The sequence below is a fragment of the Scyliorhinus canicula genome, chromosome 7 (genome assembly GCF_902713615.1).
Source record: "Scyliorhinus canicula chromosome 7, sScyCan1.1, whole genome shotgun sequence".
NCBI classification, from domain to species: Eukaryota; Metazoa; Chordata; class Chondrichthyes; order Carcharhiniformes; family Scyliorhinidae; genus Scyliorhinus; species Scyliorhinus canicula.
Window position 1 is genome coordinate 104,819,176 of NC_052152.1, and position 19,443 is coordinate 104,838,618.

The following is a 19,443-nucleotide window of genomic DNA, read 5'->3' on the forward strand; positions in this document are numbered from 1 at the left end:
CGGCCGTGGAATTGCCGGGTACGTGGCCGCACATGCGCACTCGCGGACCCGGCCTGCAAATAGTGTCGCCACTTTGGACGGCTCGTGAGCACTGACCACCCCCCAACAGTGCCCCCAGCCCCTGACAAAGTCCTCCCTGCCCGCTGATCGGCTCTCCCCCGACTGTGACGGCGCTGGACTCAGTCCGCAGCCGCCACACCAAGTTCCCGATGGATGATAGCACACGCGACCGATGCTATTGGGAACTCGGCCGGTCGGGGGCGGAGCATCTGAGTACGCCGCTTTGGCGGGGGCGGAGCATCTGAGTACGCCGCATTGGCGGGGGCGGAGCATCTGAGTACGCCGCTTTGGCGGGGGCGGAGCATCTGAGTACGCCGCTTTGGCGGGGGCGGAGCATCTGAGTACGCGCTTTGGCGGGGGCGGAGCATCTGAGTACGCCGCTTTGGCGGGGGCGGAGCATCTGAGTACGCCGCTTTGGCGGGGGCGGAGCATCTGAGTACGCCGCTTTGGCGGGGGCGGAGCATCTGAGTACGCCGCTTTGGCGGGGGCGGAGCATCTGAGTACGCCGCTTTGGTGGGGGTGGAGCATCGCAAAAGCAGCTCTGCTCCCAATTTGAGCGGAAACGGGGATTCTCCAGCTAATCGCTGAACATGATTTCGGTGTCGCCGACCGGAGAATCCCGCCCATGGTTCCCACAAATAGGGGATCACCTTGGCAACAGCCACCCATGCAGCTTGAAATGCTGCCGCCATATCGTTAGTGTAGAGATGACCACCGGGTTCGACTAATATTTTGCTGGAGTGAACGCCACAATAGCCACAACCAAGCTTCCAGACACGACCTCTTACATGACCCCGATTCCATCCATACCCAGACAACGTCCTGGTTCCCGAATCAACTCAACACCGTCTACGCATTGGCCGCCCAATAGTAAAACAACAGGTTCGGCAGCGCCAGCCCCATCCCCCGCCTCTCCCTCTGCAAAACATAACCTCTGAATTTGAGGTGGCCACCCTGCCCATATTATCCCCATTATGAATCGCTCCAGACCCTTAAAAAGTGCTTTAGGCAGAAAGACAATAAGGCACTGGAACAAGAAGGCGAATCTTGGCAAGATATTCATCCTAATTTCCTGCCCCCGATCTGCCAGAGATGCTGGAAGGCTGTCTCAGCTCTGTAAATCCACCCTCCCCCTACTCACCAAACTCGTAAAGTTCAGTCTGCGAAGCCACGACAGTGTCGCGTCACCTGAACCCTCAAATAGAGAAAGCTAGTCCCAGCACACTGAAAGGGCAGCCCCCTCACCTCAGCTCCTCCCCCATCATGGGCCCAATCACAAAAATTCATTCTTCCCAATATTCAACTCACCCGAAATAAACCAAACCTCTCCAATATTCCCATAATATCACCCATTACTGTCCCTGAGTCCCTTACATACAACAAAATATCATCAGCGTACAAAGGCACCTAATGCTCTACTACCCTCCACCACCCCGCCTCACAATCCCACTCAATTTATCTGTGGCTCTCAAAGCAATTGTCAATGGCTCAATGGCCAATGCAAATAACAATGGGGACATAGGACAACCCTGCCTTGTCCCCAATACAATTAAAGGCCCCAGAATTTGTGTTGTTAGTTCGTACCCTAGCTGAAGGTACCTCACACAACAACCGCACCCACGACACAAACCCAGGCTCAAACCCAAATTCCCCTCGAACCGTAAACAAGTATCTCCATTCAACCCTATCGAAGACCTTCTCTGCGTCCAATGGCTCAATTATCTCTAGTTCTGGTCCTGTCTGAACCACATTGAGTAAAAGCCTCACATTAGGTGACAGCTTCCTGCCCTTCACAAAGCCTGTCTCTCCCACAACCTTAAGGCTAAAACCTTAGCTAGAAGTTTGCGTCCACATTAAGCAGGGAAATAGGCCGATATGACCCACATTCTGTGGGAACCTTATCCTTCTTTCGGAGGAGGGAGATCGAATCCTGCTCCAGCATCCCCAGAAGGGAACCCCATGACCGTGAATCATTAAACATCCCCAACAGCAATGGGGACAACTAATCCACAAATCTCTGAGAAACCTATGTCAGGAACCATCTGGTCCCGGCGCTTTCCCAGACTGCATCTTCCCCAAAGCTGTGCGCACCTCCTCCAGCACCAATGGTGCCTCTAATTCTTCCTAGAACTCCTTTGCTGCCTGAGGAAACTTCAACGCCTCTGAGATCCCCAACATACCCTGCTCGTCCTTCGGCAGCTCCGACTTATAAAGCCCCTCATAGAAGCTCCAGAACATCCCGTTAATCTTCTTTGGGGCAGAAACTCTGTACCTTTTACCCAGGGTGCAAAGTCTTACCCATCATGAAGAAGTCAAGCCTTGAGTACACCTTATGCACCAGCAAAAAATATGAAAGTTCCTTACCGCCTAGGTTCACAAACCGTGAGGCATCCACCCCCCTGCTCCCACCCCACAGCCTCATTAATGAATACTGCCAACACCTTCACCATCCCCAAAAGAGTCAGTGACCTTGGCCTGGAGCGCTCCAACTTTGGATCTAATTAAAATCCCCCCTAAAATCATCTGGTTTGTGTCTAGCTCCAGAATGGCAGCCAACTCCAGAAACTTAACTTTGTCCCAATTTGGGTCATACACGTTCACAAACACCATTCCCTTCCACTCCAGTGTGCCTGTAACCATCACATAGCGACCCCTCACCCCCCCCCCCCCCCCCCCCCACCCCCTGGCCTGCCACTACCTGCCCCGTCTGAAACCGAACCCTCTCACTAAATAAAATCGCCACCACCCTTGGCCTACCGTCAAACCCTGAATGAAAAACCTGGCTCACTCACGCCTTCCCCAACCTGATCTGGTCCCGCACCCAAAGGTGAGTCTCCTGCAGGAACACCACATAGGCCACCAAACCTTTCAAAAGGGGAAACATCCGTGCCCTCTTTACAGGCCCCGCAGATTACAGGTGATTAACCTTGTCACGGCTCTCTCACCTCCCCGCTCCCCCCAACAGACTGTAGCCTCTCCCCCCACTCCGCTCCCATTCACTAGCCTCCCCTCTCCTCATCACTAGCAAAGTGGCCTCTAGCCAAAGCCCTCCTCCGAGATCCCCTCAGAAACAACAACCACGCCATCCCTCTGGCCCAACCGTCCCACCAACACGCCCAAACCCATCATTAACAAGCATCTTTCCCCAGAAAAACACACAGGACCAACCCCTTATCTATGCTAAAACCCCTGTAGAGTCTGCCCAGAGTGAATACACATGGAACAGCAGACTGGATGCAACAATACTGATTTATTCTTTAGACACAATGGGCAGGATTCTCCGTCGCGACATACCCGTATTCTGGTGTAGCACATCCCGCCGGCAACGGATTCTCCATCCTGGCAGCCGGCCAATGGGGTTTCCCATTGTGGGCACCCACACACTGTCGGGAGATCTGTGGGCGTAAGTGCGCTGCTGGAGAAACGGGGAATCCTGCCGATGGAGAATCCAACCAAATAACTCTCCACTCCCTGAAGGGTCTTCCTCCTGGACCAGCACCCAGGTTGGAGTTTTGACACTATAAGGGGAAGCCCTGCCCCATTGCCGGGGAAGTTCATATTCCACGGAGATCACGGGGAGCTGGATGGTCCACACAGGTGACCTCCATGGGGGTTGTAACACTCCTCCCTGACCCCCCCACGTCTGAAGTGGTGTTCGCAGACCGGCTCGAAGGACCCCTCATTCACTGAGCCCAGGGATGGTGCTTGGGCACCATCTGTCCGGGATCCGGAGGTGTTTGCCGGACAGGAGATCAGCGTGTGAAGTGTCGAGGCAGGATCGGTGTGGCAGAATCGGGGATTGCTGCTCCAGGCTCCACTGGCAGCTGAATGTCCATGTCGGAGTCGGATAGGTCTATGTCTGGCATCGATGGGTCCTGGATTTTGATGGTTGCAGGAGCCAGGGACGGTGGCGGCAGTGGTGGCAGCAGGGGCAGTGGAACATGTGCGACTGGGGTGTCCGGAATCGGGTCCGGCACTTCGGGAACGCGTCCACGGAGGTGGTCCACGTGTCGGTTGGTCTCCCAGCCTTGTGCCCACACTTTGCAGGTGCCTGGCCCAGACTTCAAAACACCATGGGCGAGATTCTCCGCACTCCCGACGGTGCGGAGAATAGCGTGGCTCGTAAAATTTTACGGCCACGCTGTTCCGACGCCCTCCCGCTATTCTCCCCCCACGCCCAACTCCTAACACGAATCGCTGCCGCCGTTTTTTTACGGCCGGCAGCGATTCACAGCTGATAGATGGGCCGAGTTCCCAGCCCTTTACGGCTGTTTTTACGAACGGCAAAACACCTGGTCTGGCCGTTCGTAAGAACGTAAACACTCGCATTTTATAACCATGGCACCGATTGGCACGGCAGTACCACGGCCGTACTACGGCCGTGCCAAGGGTGCCATGGGCCCGCGATCGGTGCCCACCGATCGCGGGCAGCGGGCCCGATGCCCGCGCACTATTTGTCCTTCCGCCGCCCCGCAGTATCCATTCGCGGGGTGGCTGAGGGGCATCCCGGCCCGCGCATGCGCGGGTTTCGCGCAAATACGCGATGACGTCATCCGCGCATGCGCGGGTTGGAGTCTTCCAATCCGCGCATGCGCGGCTGACGTCATATGACGCGTCAGCCGGCGCTAACTCGGGCAAGCGGGCTTAACGAAATTCGTTAAGCCCGTGATGCCGGAGCTTACGGCGTCGGGCTGCTAGCCCCGACCGGGGACCAGAATCGGTTCCCGGTCGGGAAGGGGGGGCTGGCGTCAAACCAGCCCGGATTTGACGCCAGCCTTACGATTTCTCCCCATATGGGAGAATCTCGCCCCATGTGTGGGACCCATGTGGCAACGTTGCCAAAATTGCAGACATATACTGAATGTCCTCGGGCGAAACCGCGCAAAGGACCTGCATCGGCCTCGGTCCTGTCCTGTCCGCTGTGGACCTTCCCCGAAATGTCCGGGATGACCAGGCTCAGCGGAGGTAGCAACCTATCAACAATTTGGCTTGCACGTGCCCGTCGTGGCATGCGGTGTGGTCCGGTAGCAGAATGGGAATCGTGCCAATCGAACATCCCAAGCTCCGAAGGTTTGCTGCTCCATGCTTTGTTGGAATGTTTGGACCGCCCGTTCGGCAAATCCATTGGAGGCCAGGTGGTACGGGCCGGTGCATACATGACAAATCCCACTGGTGGTCACGAAAGCCCCAAATTCTGACCTTGTAAAATCCTCAGGGATGCAGTGCGTACTGAAAATCTGGTGCAGTCCCTCAACGGTGGTCATAGCAGTGATTGCATGCATTTGTTGGACCTCCATCCGCTTGGAGTGGGTGTCCACAATAAGGAGAAACATTGCCCCCTGGAAAGGACCCACAAAGTCAATGTGGAGGCGGGACCAGGGCCAACCCGGTCATTCTCACGGGTGGCGCGGTGTCACCAGAGGCAACTTCTGATGTTCTTGGCATGGCACACAACCCTGGGCCAACCTCTCAATGTTGGCGTCGATCCTAGGCCTCCAGACGTAGCTGTGGGCCAGCATATTTATTTTCAGCACCCCTGGTTGCCTGTTGTGAATGTCTTGCAGGAGTAGGCGGCACCCGTGTTCTGGAATTGCCGCATGTGTTCCCCACAGAGTAACGCCATCCATGATGGATTTTGGAAGTATCGGCCATCAAAACGTCCGGCAAAACCCGGTTCTGGGCCCCATACTGAATGATGAGTCAGACACGGGATAATTGCGGGTGCGTCTGGGTCCAACCTCAGATACGATACGCCGTGACTGGCAAGGAGTCCATCAAATGGATGACAGTGATAACTTTGTCGACCGGTGCTGGAGGCCTGGTGGGGAGGGGGAGGCGGCTTAATGCATCCGTGTGGGGAATCTTTGCCCGCGAACAGTGTTCCAGAGTGCACACATATGTGGCCAGCAACAGTCCCAACACTGGATCTGAGCGGACATTATGGGGAGAATCCTCCTTGCACAGGCCGAACAAAGGTTTGTGGTCCGTGAATACCCTAAACATGTGCCCGTAGACCAGGGGTGGGCAAACCTTTCCGTGCAAGGGCCACATTCAGAAATTCACAATTTTAAAGGGCCGCATAGTATATTAAGTAAAATGATTAATATTTTAAATAGCCAAAATAAAAGGTCTTTAAAGAAAAAAAAGCACATTTATTTGAAAAACAAAGTAACTCAGTAAGTAACAGAACAATGTCAATGAGAATGATGCATCTGACTGCAGTCATTTACCAGTTTGTTGAAATCAGGTGTCAAGTTGCTTGTGCTGATCCTTAACACTGACAGAAGCACAGCCTAGCCGAGTCAACGATAAAAACGCGCATAGTGGGGTGGATGAGTGGGACTGCCTTATTGGTCGGCTTAGTTGGGTGTGCGACCAATAGGAGTCCAGGTTACAAACAATAATAAGGCTTATTGTTTGTAACCTGGACTCCTATTGGTCGCACACCCAACTAAACCGACCAATGAGACAGCCCCACTCATCCACCCAACTACGCACGTTTTTATGCGGCCCGCCAATGAGGTGCCCGGAATCATAACCGGCATTTTTGAAAAGCCGCCGGGGAAAAGCCGCTGAAGTAAATGCACTTATTCAATAAGCGCATTTACTTCAGCGGCTTTTCCCCGGCGGCTTTTCAAAAATGCCGGTTATGATTCCGGGCACCTCATTGGCGGGCCGCATAAAAACCTTTGTCGGGCCGCATACGGCCCGCGGGCCGTAGTTTGCCCACCCCTGCCGTAGACATACTGTAGAAATGTTTTCACTCCAAAGAAGATGGGTAAATATTCCTTCTGGATCTGTGTGTCGTTCTCTTACACATCTGCGAGTGTCCTGGATGTGAACGCGATGGGGCGCTCCGAACATTCGTCCATACGGTGGGAGAGGACAGCCCCAACCCCATAAGGAGATACATCGTACGTTAAAATGATTGGCTTGGATGGGTCAGCAATTTGAAGGATGAGAATTACCACTTAACTTAAGAAAAGGTTGCCCTCTGCGGCTGGGCCCATTCCCATGGTTGGCCCTTTTTCAACAGTCGGTGGAGGAGGGCTAATAGGACAGCCAGGTTTGGGATGAACTCCCTTCAATAGTTCACGAGGCCCAGGAAGGAATGGAGTTCTGTCACTCCTCCTGGCATGGGGGCCTGTCTAGTGGCCCAAACCTTGTCCTCAATGGGGTGTAGCCCATGGCGGTTTACACAGTAACCCAGATATGTACCATTGGCCTTGTGGAAGGCACATTTCTCCCGTCGGAGGCAGACACCAGCTCCCTCGAAACGCTGAAAGACTTTGGCCAGGTTTTGTAGGTGCTCCTGGTCGGAGGAGCTCGTGATCAGGACGTTGTCTAGATACACCGCCACTCTGGGTAGGCCTCACAGGATGTTCTCCACTACAATGGAAGATTGTAAAACATGCCAAGGAGACCCTGAAAGGCAATCAGGTATATTTGTTTAACCCTTGGTGCGTATTTGTTGTCACAAAATGTGGTGCCAAACTCGCAGGTTTCAGCCAGTTTGCGCAGTTGGGCCTAGATGCCGTTAGTCGATTCGCCCTCAGCCTGAATGGCGGGTATGGAACCAGAATCGGTGAACTGTTAGCAGGGCATAAAGGGGATCAAAGTGGTCCCCAGAAAGGACCACTAAGGCGGCAAAAGACCGCGTATCCAGCACATTCGGATGAATCAAACTTTTTATGATACCGTAGGTTGGTCCACCACAAACTGTTAGTAGTATTATTATTTGCCGTTCATCCCCAACGATTACATTGATCCCAAAAAAGTATTGAATGCGTTCAATGTAATGTTCTCAATCATCAGTGCCTGCATCATACGGCACCAATTTTATGAAATGAAGCATCTCTGCCGGTGAGTGGGAGGCCGCCTGAGGCCTAAACAAAGTAGTCTGGGTGCGTAGCGCTTGTTGACGATGGCAACTCCACTTAACCCTCGTCGCCAGTGTAGAATCTGTGCAGAGTGAATACACATGGAACGATAGGCTAGATGCAACAATACTGGTATATTCTCTGTGCACAATAACTCTCCACTCCCAGAAGGGTCTCCCGCCTTGACCTGCACCCAGGTCTAGAATTTTGTACCTTGAGGGCTCTCCTCATTAAAGAGGCAGCCCCACCCCTTTACTGGGGAAGTTGGTGTTCCGTGGAGGTCACAGGGAACTATTGGTCCACACCCCATGCCCTCCATGGGGGTAGTAACACTCCCCTTCCAAACAAGACCAAAAACATATAGCCCACAAGAACACAGGCATCAGTCCTTCATACCCAGACTCCCAGGCAATCCATCTCACAACGGTCCAACTTCTTTTCTCTGGTGACGTCGCCTCCTCCAGCATATGGAAGAGATGATCCTTTGAGTCCACAGTGAGCTGCAACCTTGACGGATACACTTATCAAATCGCACGCCCTTTCTGCAGAAAACAGCTTTAGGCCTACTGAAGGCCGCCTGGTCTTCGCCAGCTCAGTCCCAGTGTTCTGGTATATCCACACCGAGTCCCTGTCCCAGTCGATAATCTGAATCTTCTTCACCCTCTGCAAAACCCGCTCCTTCCATTGATAATTACGGAAATGGATAATCACCGCTCGGGGAGGCTCCAACATCTCATCCATTACCCCTCCAAAAAAAAGACGGAAATTCCCCAATTCCTACCCCCACTTCAAACATGCTCCCAACCATTATAAAGTGCCAGCACCCCAGTTCCCAAGCACTGTCTGCTCAGTTCTCCCCCAGTTTCTGCTCCTTAATGAAGTCTTTGGCTGTTTCTGGGGTCTCGAAATAATACTCCCGGCCTCTGAACGTCACCCATAATTTCGCCTGGCAGAGCATCCCAAACCTGATCCGCCGCCGGCTCAGCACCACCATGACCTTATTGAACTCTTCCTGCCGCTTTGCCAACTCGGCTCTGATGTCCTGATAAATTTGGACCTTACTCCCCTCTGAGTCGCAGGTACACTTCTCCCTGGCCCAATGCAAAATCTTCTCTTTCTCCACATATTTGTGGAGTTTCACGATCACTGCCCACGGTAGCTCCCCAGCTCCAGGCTTCTACCTCAGGGACCTATTCGCTTGGTCCAGTTCAGAGGCCTTATAGAATCATAGAATTTACAGTGCAGAAGGGAGGCCATTCGGTCCATCAAGTCTGTACCGGCTCTTGGAAAGAGCATCCTACCCAAGCCCACACCTCCACCCTATCCCCATAACCCAGTAACCCCACCCAACACTACGGGCAATTTTGGACACTAAGGGCAATTTAGCATGGCCAATCCACCTAACCTGCACATCTTTAGACTGTGGGAGGAAACCGGAGCACCCGGAGGAAACCCACGCACACACGGGGAGGATGTGCAGACTCCACACAGACAGTGACCCAAGCCAAGAATTGAACCTGGGACCCTGGAGCTGTGAAGCAATTGTGCTAACCACTATGCTACCGTGCTGCCCCTTATCTAGCACCCCTTCTGCCACCAGCCCCGCCAGCATCTTCAAGACGTACCTCGTGGCACTCACGCCTTCCACTCCTTCAGGCAGGCCCACTATTCGCAGGTTCTGCCTTCAAGAGGTATTCTCCTGCTCCTCCACCTTTGCCCTCAACATTCTACAGAGTCCTCCTAAGAACCTACCTCCGCCTCCAGAGCCACCACACGATCGCTGTGGCCCGAAATCACTCCTTCGATCTCCCGAATCTGTAAACCCTGCATCTCCAAACACTTCTCTTCCCGTTCCAACAAACTCTTCAGGGTTGCCACAGCTCCTTCGACGGCCTCCGAGCGATCCTCCTGCATTTCCTTCCTCTGCTGCTGGAATTCCTCCTTAATAAACGCCATCAACTGCTCCATCTGGGGCCTTCCAGCTTGCATCAATCCTTCCTCCTCCGCCTTGCTTGCACTGGCTGCTACTGCATCACAGGCTTGTTCCAACTCTTTAGCCTGGTCTCTCACTGTCTATTGCCGGGTTTGATTACCAGCAAATGTACCTGAGGGAAACTACCAGTTTCCTGAGGGAAACTACTCCTCCCACTTTCACCTACACCTTTTCATCAAAATTGCACCCAGCAGCAGGTAAAAAGAGGACTTGTCTGTGCATTCAAGCAGGAGCTGCCCTGTATGTGACCACTCACACCATGGCCACCACCAGCAGTCCGGCATCTGTTTTCTTAACTATTACTAGGGCAGCACGATGGCTCAGTGGGTTAGCCCTTCTGCTTCAGGGCGCTGAGGTCCCAGATTCGATCCCGGCTCTGGGTCACTGTCCATGTGGGGTTTGCACATTCTCCCCGTGTTTGTGTGGGTTTCGCCCCCACAACCCAAAGATGTGCAGGTTAGGTGGATTGGCCATGATAAATTGGCCCTTAATTGGAAAAAATGAATTGGGTACTCTAAATTCATTTTAAAAAACTATTACTTCATAGAATAACATTTCTTCTGGCAAGGACTGAGAGAGATGTTCCCTAGTTAGCCTTCTAAAACCAACTGCTTCTAGCAGAGCTATGAGAACTGCCTTCTCTCTCACTACCTATCTCCAACTCTCACTACCTATCTCCAACTGCAATCAAATTAGCTAAACTAAAATTTAAAAGCTTCTCTTCTTTACAAGGACATAGTTACTAAGCAACACCCACATGCTTATGCCTTTTACTTATTCTTCATGCCTTGGCCCTCTCTAAGCACAACAGAAATACAGTTGGAACTTAACTAATCCTCACACATACAGACACCTTGTCCAGCATGAATCTAACTTCCAGGCACAGAAATAAACCACACTTTAAAATATACCTTACTTGTAGCATTGTGCCAGTGAATGGTAATGTTCACCACTATCTTCAATCTTTCAAAAGTATCATAACTACGGCACACTGGTGTAGGGGGTCGGGGCTGAAGGCGTTGGCAACAACGCCACTCCCAATGACCCCGGGGAAATATTCAGGGAGTCCGGTAGTAGTAGCGACGTTCAAAATCTGGAGGCCGTTGCGCCAGCACTTTAGGCTGGGGGCGGGGTCAAGGGAAATGCCAATTCGGGGGAATCACAGATTTGAGCCAGGGAAGTGGGATGGGAGTTTTCAGAGATGGAAGCAGAAGAGAGTCAGGGCGTTAAAGGATTTGTTTCTCGGGGGCCGGTTTGCGGGATTGAAGGAGCTGAGGGTGAAATATGGGTTGGGGCACGGGGAAATGTTTAGGTATATGCAGGTCCGAGACTTCGCTAAGAAGGGAATACAGAGCATTCCGGTGTCGCCGGCCTCCACTGTTGGAGGAGGTGCTGACAACAGGTGGAACGGAGAAGGGGGCAGTGTCGGCGATTTATGGGGCGATTCTGGGAGAAGAGAAGGCCCCGCTGGAGGGGATTAAGATGAAGTGGGATAAAGAGTTGAGGGAGGGCATGGAGGAGAGGTTGTGGTGTGAGGTGCTCTGGAGGGTGAATTCTTCAACTTTACGCATGAGGTTGGGGCTGATACAGGTGAAGGTGGTTGGGGGGGGTGGGGGTTGGGGTGGGTGGGGGGTTGGACTCTGTATGTTGTTGGTGACTATGTATGGGGCGATGGTAGATTTGTGACTCCTTTTCTTTGATGTTTGTATTCACAATGTTGAGGATTGTTTGGGGGTTGGTGGGAGGGAGGAATTGTTGGCCAGGGCATTGACATTGTATTTGTTACTGTTGATTGTTGGTGGGTGTAAATTTGGATGAAAATGTGAAAAAGGAGAATAAAAATATGTTTTAAAAACCTGCTTCACACTGTGTTAAACATGGGGCAAATGAAGCTTCTGGCAAGGTTCAGTTGGAATTTGGTACTCAAAGCTCCAAAGAAAGGCTGTCCAGGCCTAATCAGGGCAGGTGGCGACCCAACTGAGGCTCTCTCCAATTCTAGTGTCAACATAAATAATAATAAAATAATAATAGTAATCTTTTGCCACAAGTATGAAGTTACTGTGAAAAGTCCCTCGTCGCCACATTCCGGCGCCTGTTCGGGTAAGCTGGTACGGGATTCGATATGACACAGGGATTATCTATTTGGTGAAGCTCGTCAGTCAGGGTCAGATCTTTCCAGACATGGCATAGCCTGAGGTAGGGCTATAGAACCTGGACGCAGGCTCCAGTTCTACCCCTCTATTGATTTGCACATTGCCCATCCGCCTTCCCTTCGGGTCATCTCAGCTATTCCTTTGAGCAAAATAGCAGCTCTGTCATTAATGGCCATTTTATATAACTTTGCCATTCTTGCATTCTCAAGGAAAATTAGGGGTGGAATACTCTGTTTCAGAGACTAAGGGCGTGACTCTCCGCTGCCCACGCCGGTTGGGAGAATAGTGGGAGGGCCTCCCGACATTTTTCACGCCCTCCCGCTATTCTCCCCCCCCCCCTCGCCCAACCTACGTCACGAATCGCCGCTCGCCGTTTTTTACGGCGAGCGGCGATTCTCCGCAGCCGATGGGCCGAGCGGCCGGGCCTTTACGCCCTTTTTTTCATGGCAGCAAACACACCTGCTCGCTGCCGTCGTAAAAACGTGCGCTGGATGCCTGTTTGGGGCATCCAGAGGCCCGTTTGGGGCGGGAGCACCACCGTTGTGCTCGGGAAGGGACAGGCCCGCGATCGGTGCCCACCGATCGTGGGCCTGCGTCCAAAAGGGACGCACTATTTCCCCTCCGCCACCCGACAAGATCAAGCCACCACATCTTGTCGGGCGGCGGTGGAGAAATGCGGAATCGCGCATGCTCGGGTTCCATCAATGGCGTGATGACGTCACCCGCGCATGCGCGGGTTGGAGCCGGCCGCGCATCATCTTGTTAAGGCCGTCGTTAAGGCCGCGACGCCGTGATTCCAGGGGTCCCGCTCCTAGCCCCGATTGGGGGGGGGGGGAGAATCAGGTCCTGGGAACGGACGGGAAGGCTGCCGTGAAACATGGCCGGTTTCACGGCAGCCTTTACGACTCTCCGCATTTGCGGAGAATCTTGCCCTAAGTGTTGATGCTAAGATTGAATCACAGAGGCTCTATGGCCCTGAAAGCAGTGCCCGACCTGGAGCAATTCAGGACATCTTATTGGGCCTGCACTAGCGCCACGTCCAATTCCAACAAATGCTGGCATGTGGTTCACCAGGGTGGGATTGGCATTCGAGAGCCTGACAAGCTGCAGTCCCATATAGAACATAGAACATAGAACATAGAACAGTACAGCACAGAACAGGCCCTTTGGCCCTCGATGTTGTGCCGAGCAATGATCACCCCACTCAAACCCACGTATCCACCCTATACCCGTAACCCAACAACCCCCCCCACCCCTTATTGTTTTTTAGGACACTACGGGCAATTTAGCATGGCCAATCCACCTAACCCGCACATCTTTGGACTGTGGGAGGAAACCGGAGCACCCGGAGGAAACCCACGCACACACGGGGAGGACGTGCAGACTCCGCACAGACAGTGACCCAGCCGGGAATCGAACCTGGGACCCTGGAGCTGTGAAGCATTGACGCTAACCACCATGCTACCGTGCTGCCCCCCACACACTCATTCCAGCCAGGAAGATGCCACCTCGAGGAGAGGCACTGAGGTTCGCTGATTCAGAGCTGGAGACACTGTTGGAATGCTGTGGAGGCGAGGCGGCAAACCCTATTCCCTGGGATGGGAAGGAGGCCGCCATCCCGGTCGTGTTGTCCGTCCTGGACTCCCTGGTCCAGGGGGGGAACACCCCAACCCCAAGGCCCATCCCCTGATTTCCTCCCCCACCCACCCCCCCCCCCCCCCCCGCTACTTCCCGTGGCCCTGGCAGGCATCCCCCCCCCCAGTTGAGGCACCGGAGCATGGCATTCCATTGGACGCCTGGCGCCAGCCTCGATTTTCAGCTGATGCGCTGTTCCCCGCGATTCTAGCGTCGCTGGATGGAGAATCCGGCCCATAATCATTAGATTAGAATTTACAGTGCAGGAGGCCATTTGGCCCATCGAGTCTGCACCGGCCCTTGTAAAGAGCTTCCTGCTTAAGCCCACACCTCGACCCTATCCCTGTAACCCAGTAACCCCACCTAACCTTTTTTGGACACCAAGGGCAATTTAGCATGGCCAATCCACCTAACCTGCACATCTTTGGACTGTGGGAGGAAACCGGAGCACCCGGAGGAAACCCACGCACACACGGGGAGAACGTGCAGACTCTGCACAGCCAGTGACCCAAGCCGGGAATCGAACCTGGGACCCTGGAGCTGTGAAGCACCAGTGCTAACCACTGTGCTACCGTGCTGCCCAAGTGTTTGGAAATTGAGGTAAAAATCCAGTGCCAATTTTCAAGCCTACATGCCCTTTGAATGCAGTCCCACATTGGCAGCAGAGTACTGCTGAATTTACCATAATACGAATAAGTCTGCCATTTCTCACGGACCCCCTAAAGCTAGTGTTCAAATTAGGGAGACTGAGGAACAGGAGACCCGGGAATGGCACTGCCCTGAAGTTTCATACATGAACACATGGTGGCAGCATATTTGAAAAGTAAGGGGCTCGTCTGCAAAAATGCAGAATTTATTTGTCACTTGGAGGAAAATCCGACACGATTGCAATAAAGCAGAAAAATGGCGGGGCCGCTGACAGCTGGAGCTATAGGTATAGCGGGTGCGAAAAATGGAGCTCTATATTGACTGCTCTGAAGGTCTAGGGAATGAACCATTCACCGTAAGGCGGTGTAATTACATATAAATGTTAATGCCTTAACATCATACCAGTTGCATACTGTATGTACACTGTAATAAGTTAATATCGAAAACACTTGCAGTTTATTGAATATGATTGAACAATTGAAAGTATACCTTCAATTGCGATTTTTAAAATAATATAATTTCTATATTATTAGCATTTCCAATGTATGACTAAGGCATCATTGATTTTAGCATCGTATGAATGGAGAGTTATTTAATTGCATGTTGCTTTACAGTAGTAATATTGTAACATTTAATTGGACCTTTTAATTGTCTGGTTTTAACTGCAGCAGTGCTTGATTGCAGTATGATTTTGGTATTGTACTGTACAAGTATTTGCTCAGTATTATAATAGAGTTTGATGATAGCATTTCACTATCCTATTTCATCTTTGTGATATGTTTTGAAATTGACTGGCATTGTGTAATTGTAGCATGTTGTTTGTAGTATTACCTGGTTATAATATTTCATTGCTGTATATGATTAATATTGCCTGATTTAGTATGCTAATTTTGTCAAGTATTGAATATCAAAGGACCAAGAAAATACTTTAGGTAAAGTTTGCTGAGGGCTGTTTCTACCATGCGGTGGAATAAACGAGCGAATGTTAAAAATCGCACCCCCTCCTCACCCAGTCTACCCCCCTTCCTATTTCTGCTTTGGGACACCTCCCTCAGTTGGGTTGTCCTGGGGTGGGAGTGACACTTGAGCAAACAGGCCTTGGGGGAGAGTCAGAGCTGTTAGTTGAAGTGAAGCCAGTGAGCTCCCAGGCGCCCAGTGCTGAATCTACACACACACACAATTCACATCGAGATAGATCCCAGACCCACCGAGAGCTGTGGACATGGTGAGTAGCAACATCTCAGCTTCAGATATCCTCCCCATCATCCTACCGTCCGCATCCCAAGTTTCTTCCCTTTTATTCTCCCTCCTGTATTCTCTGTCCCTGCTCCCACTCTCTCTAAACTGCCTTTCTACATTCACAGCGAATTGACTCCAGTTGTTTTAATTTTTTTCTGGAGGCATTAGGGAATGTGTTGGTCAGAGAAGGTGACAAAGAGACTTCTCACAGCATCGGTCTCCTGATATACTGAAACCGTTCAAACCAGATCCTGAGAGTGAAGGTATTTTGGGCGGGAGTTTGAAATTGCAGCGTATTCAACTTTAATGCAACGAAAATAATTATCCTGGCGATAACTGGGGACCGCGTTCGCTGTGAATTCGTTTCTGTGTGAAGCGTTTTGTTTATGTTTCCATAAGCAAACGGTTCCTATTATCTTCATGTCGAGAGTCAATGATGTTTCCTCACCGTTTCCTTCACATCAACGCTGCCACTAAGATTTATAGGGAATCGGACATTTTCGCATGAAGCGAACCACGATCACTTGTGAAAATAAAGACAAACTTCTTCCTAAACTTCCTACTGGGCAAAAGATCTAAAACACTTCGATTGATTTCTGGTGTGGCCCCTTTCATGAGAAGCATCATCTACTTTCCAAATATTAATCCAGCCTTCCCTCATCAAATGTGCGTGGCTTCCATTATTTCTCTTCAAATTTCAAATTGCCAGGCTTTGTAATTAAAAAAAAAACGTATGGAATGATTTTGGCATCAGTACCTCCACTGAAAGGAGCCACATCCTAAGGGGATCAGGTCAGAGATCCGGTGTGAAACTGTAATGCCAATCCCAATTCAAATAGACTGTTTGCTTCTTTTAGTTACCATGGAAGTTATTAATGGACAGAGGGAACCATTCAGCCCCTGAGGTCTGCCCCACATTCACTTACAATACAGTTAACCTCCCTCAATCCATATCTTTGCTAATATCCTTGATTAGCTTAGCCAACAGTTGTTCACACTGCTGTCTCACAGCACCAGAGACCCAGGTTTAATTCTGGCCTTGGGTCACTGTGTGGAGTTTGCACATTCTCCCAGTGTCCGAGTGGATTTCCTCCCACAGTCCAAAGACGTGCAGCTTCGGTGGATTGGCCATGATCAATGTGCGGGGTTTCGGGTTTGGGGTGAGGGACTGCGCCTAGGTAGAATGTTCTTTCAAAGGGTCGGTGTAGACTCGATGGGCCGAATGGCCTCCTTCTGCACTGTAGGGATTCTGTGATTCTTTTGCCCAGTAGGAACCTCAGTCTTGGAAACTCCAAATGACTCCTCCCTCAAGATCCACCGGACAGAATTCCAAATCTCTACCTCCCTTTGTGTAAATGTAAAGAGAACAATTCAAGCAAAATCAGGACAACGATAGTTCACTTTTTGGGGGGCATTGTTCAGGAAGTTCATAAGTCAGAAGGACCATGCCCAGGAGGACAGGCAACAACAGGCACCCCAGTCCCTGTTATGCACATTGGACATGGAAGAGGGTTTCCGCACTGGCTCCCCACCTTCAATTAACCAACCTCTGCACTCATTGTCATTGATCCATTAGTTAGCCAACTTGTTCATTGTGGTGCAGCGCCCCTTCCCCATGTCATCCAGAAAAGGGGCAGCTTCTCCGTCCCGCCAGCCCTGTTTTCCGGCACAGTGCGCCCCGCCGTCAGCGGGATCCTCCGTTCCCGCAGCTGGCCAATGGGGTTTCCCATTGTGGACCACTCCACACCGTCGGGAAATGCGCGGACGTGGGCGCACTGCCAGCGGAGGATTCCACTGGCGGAGAATCCCGCAGCATTAATCAATTGGATGACTTTTGAGTGTCAGTGAAACAGACTTTCTCCCCTCCCCCGTCTCCAATAAATAGAAATGTTGCAAGAAAACATTTTGAGAAACACTATTTTATTTTCTCGCCCCTATACGTTTTCTCCAGGGGTCTTTTCTGTAGTGTCCAGGAAATTGATTTTTGTCAATTCCTGGAGACTCCAGGACAATCAAACCTGGATGGTGGCAATGATAAGGCACAGAACAGAACAAGTCAATGAGATGGCCCCTGTGGACAGGCTCAAATAGAAGAGGGTCGTGCTCCTGTTGTAAGGTGCGGAGGAGATAAACAGGAATTTGGATAAGTGCCAACACATGGTGACAGCGATCAATGAAATAGGTAGATCCCCTTCTTCGGCAGTCCTTTGCGATCTTGCTTTCCCTTTGGTTCAATGGGTGTCAGATGACTGATAGGTCCGATGTGCAACCTCCAGGGTCTGTCACACACAGGGCAGGTGGTGCTTGAAAGGTGCAGCAGATCTCGAGGTGCCTGGAGGTTTGTGTCCACTCTGCTGTTTTACAACATGAGCAGAATAATAGAACACTGCTTAAATATGTTTTCATCTTTCAGTATGGATTCATTAATACGTGTTTGAAGTCCCTGGTGATAGAAAAGTTTGGTGAAGCAACCTGGGAAGCCCTAAGGTGCGTATTTAATAATTCCATTGAAGATTTTGAAACTGTTTTTTCATTGTTATTGGTGTCACTTTGGACCTCAAAGGCAATGGGACGCAAAACTGAGAGGAAAATGTAGAGGTTGGCTGGTCCAACATTACCCATTTACATTAACATCCTGCCAACATTCAATGGAGATGAGATATTCTGAAAAATAGTCTTTCTAATGTTCTGACGAGAGGTCATCAACCCACACTGTTAACTCTGTTTTTCTCCCCACTGCTGTACCCGATCTGCTGAGTATTTACAACTTTGTTTTTGTTTTTAGTTTAGAGTTCCAGCAAGTGCACTATTTTGCTTTTGTAGATAAGCATGTTGTTGGCAATGATACCTGTTTATTCAGTTTGGGATTTCTGGCCGATTTTCTCAGGAACAATCTGTGGGCATGAGTGACTTTCTATTGCATTTTGAGCTGGAGAGGTGCCTCAAACAGCCTCAATGATCAGCCAGCCATCCACACCGGCAGAAGTGATTTCAGTGTGGGATGGGCAGTTGCTTTGCACAGGTTGCAACAATAGCTACAGCAGGAGGACATTGAGCAACTCGGTTTTTAAAAAAAGACATATTGAACTCTGTGGGCCGGGAAAGAGAGTAAGACTTCTGTGGTCGTCACCACTGTTGTTATTAAATTGTATAGATGAGTATTACGGTAAGGCTACATTATGTACTACAGGTACGGGGATAGATCCCTGCCTGCTGGCTCCGCCCAGTAGGTGGAGTATAAATATGTGTGCTATCCGTACAGCAGCCATTTCGTCAGCTGCTGTAGGAGGCCACACATCTCTGTGCAATAAAGCCTCATTAACATTCTACTCTTGCCTCGTCGTAATTGATAGTGCATCAATTTATTACACAGAGATTTTCAAAGATGGACCTCCGCATCAAGCCGGATCGCCTGCAGCTGCATGCTCAAGTGGACAACGCCAAAAAAGACTTTGAACATTGGCTAGCTTGCTTTGAAGCGCACATCGGGTCTGCGCCAGACTCAATCCCAGAAGCACAGAAGCTCCAGATTCTGTACACGCGGCTGAGCTGCAACGTTTTTTCCCTCGCCCAGGACGCGCCTACCTGCACAGAGGCCCTGGTGCTACTGAAGGAGAATTACGCTCAACGGACCAACAAGATCTATGCCAGGCACCTCCTGTCCACGCGGCACCAACTTCCCGGTGAGTCTGTGGAGGATTCCTGGCGTGCCCTGCTTGCCCCAGTGAGAGACTGTGACTGCCAGGCCGTTTCGGCCACTGAACATTCGAACCTGCTAATGAGAGACGCGTTCGTTACGGGCATAGAGTCTGAGTACATCCGCCAGCGCCTCTTA

The 19,443-nt window shown here is 51.2% G+C and overlaps 1 protein-coding gene across 1 annotated transcript in view; it reads left to right on the forward strand.

Annotated features, from left to right (window-relative positions):
* Positions 1-14,638: 14,638 nt before the first annotated feature.
* LOC119969242 (guanylate cyclase soluble subunit beta-2-like) overlaps positions 14,639-19,443 on the forward strand; it is a 72,908-nt gene continuing 68,103 nt past the window's right edge. Inside the window, exons 1-2 of the mRNA XM_038802593.1 lie at positions 14,639-14,724; positions 18,022-18,095. Coding sequence (XP_038658521.1) covers positions 14,674-14,724; positions 18,022-18,095 — 125 coding nt within the window. The 5' untranslated portion in view covers positions 14,639-14,673. The remainder of the gene's footprint in view (positions 14,725-18,021; positions 18,096-19,443) is intronic.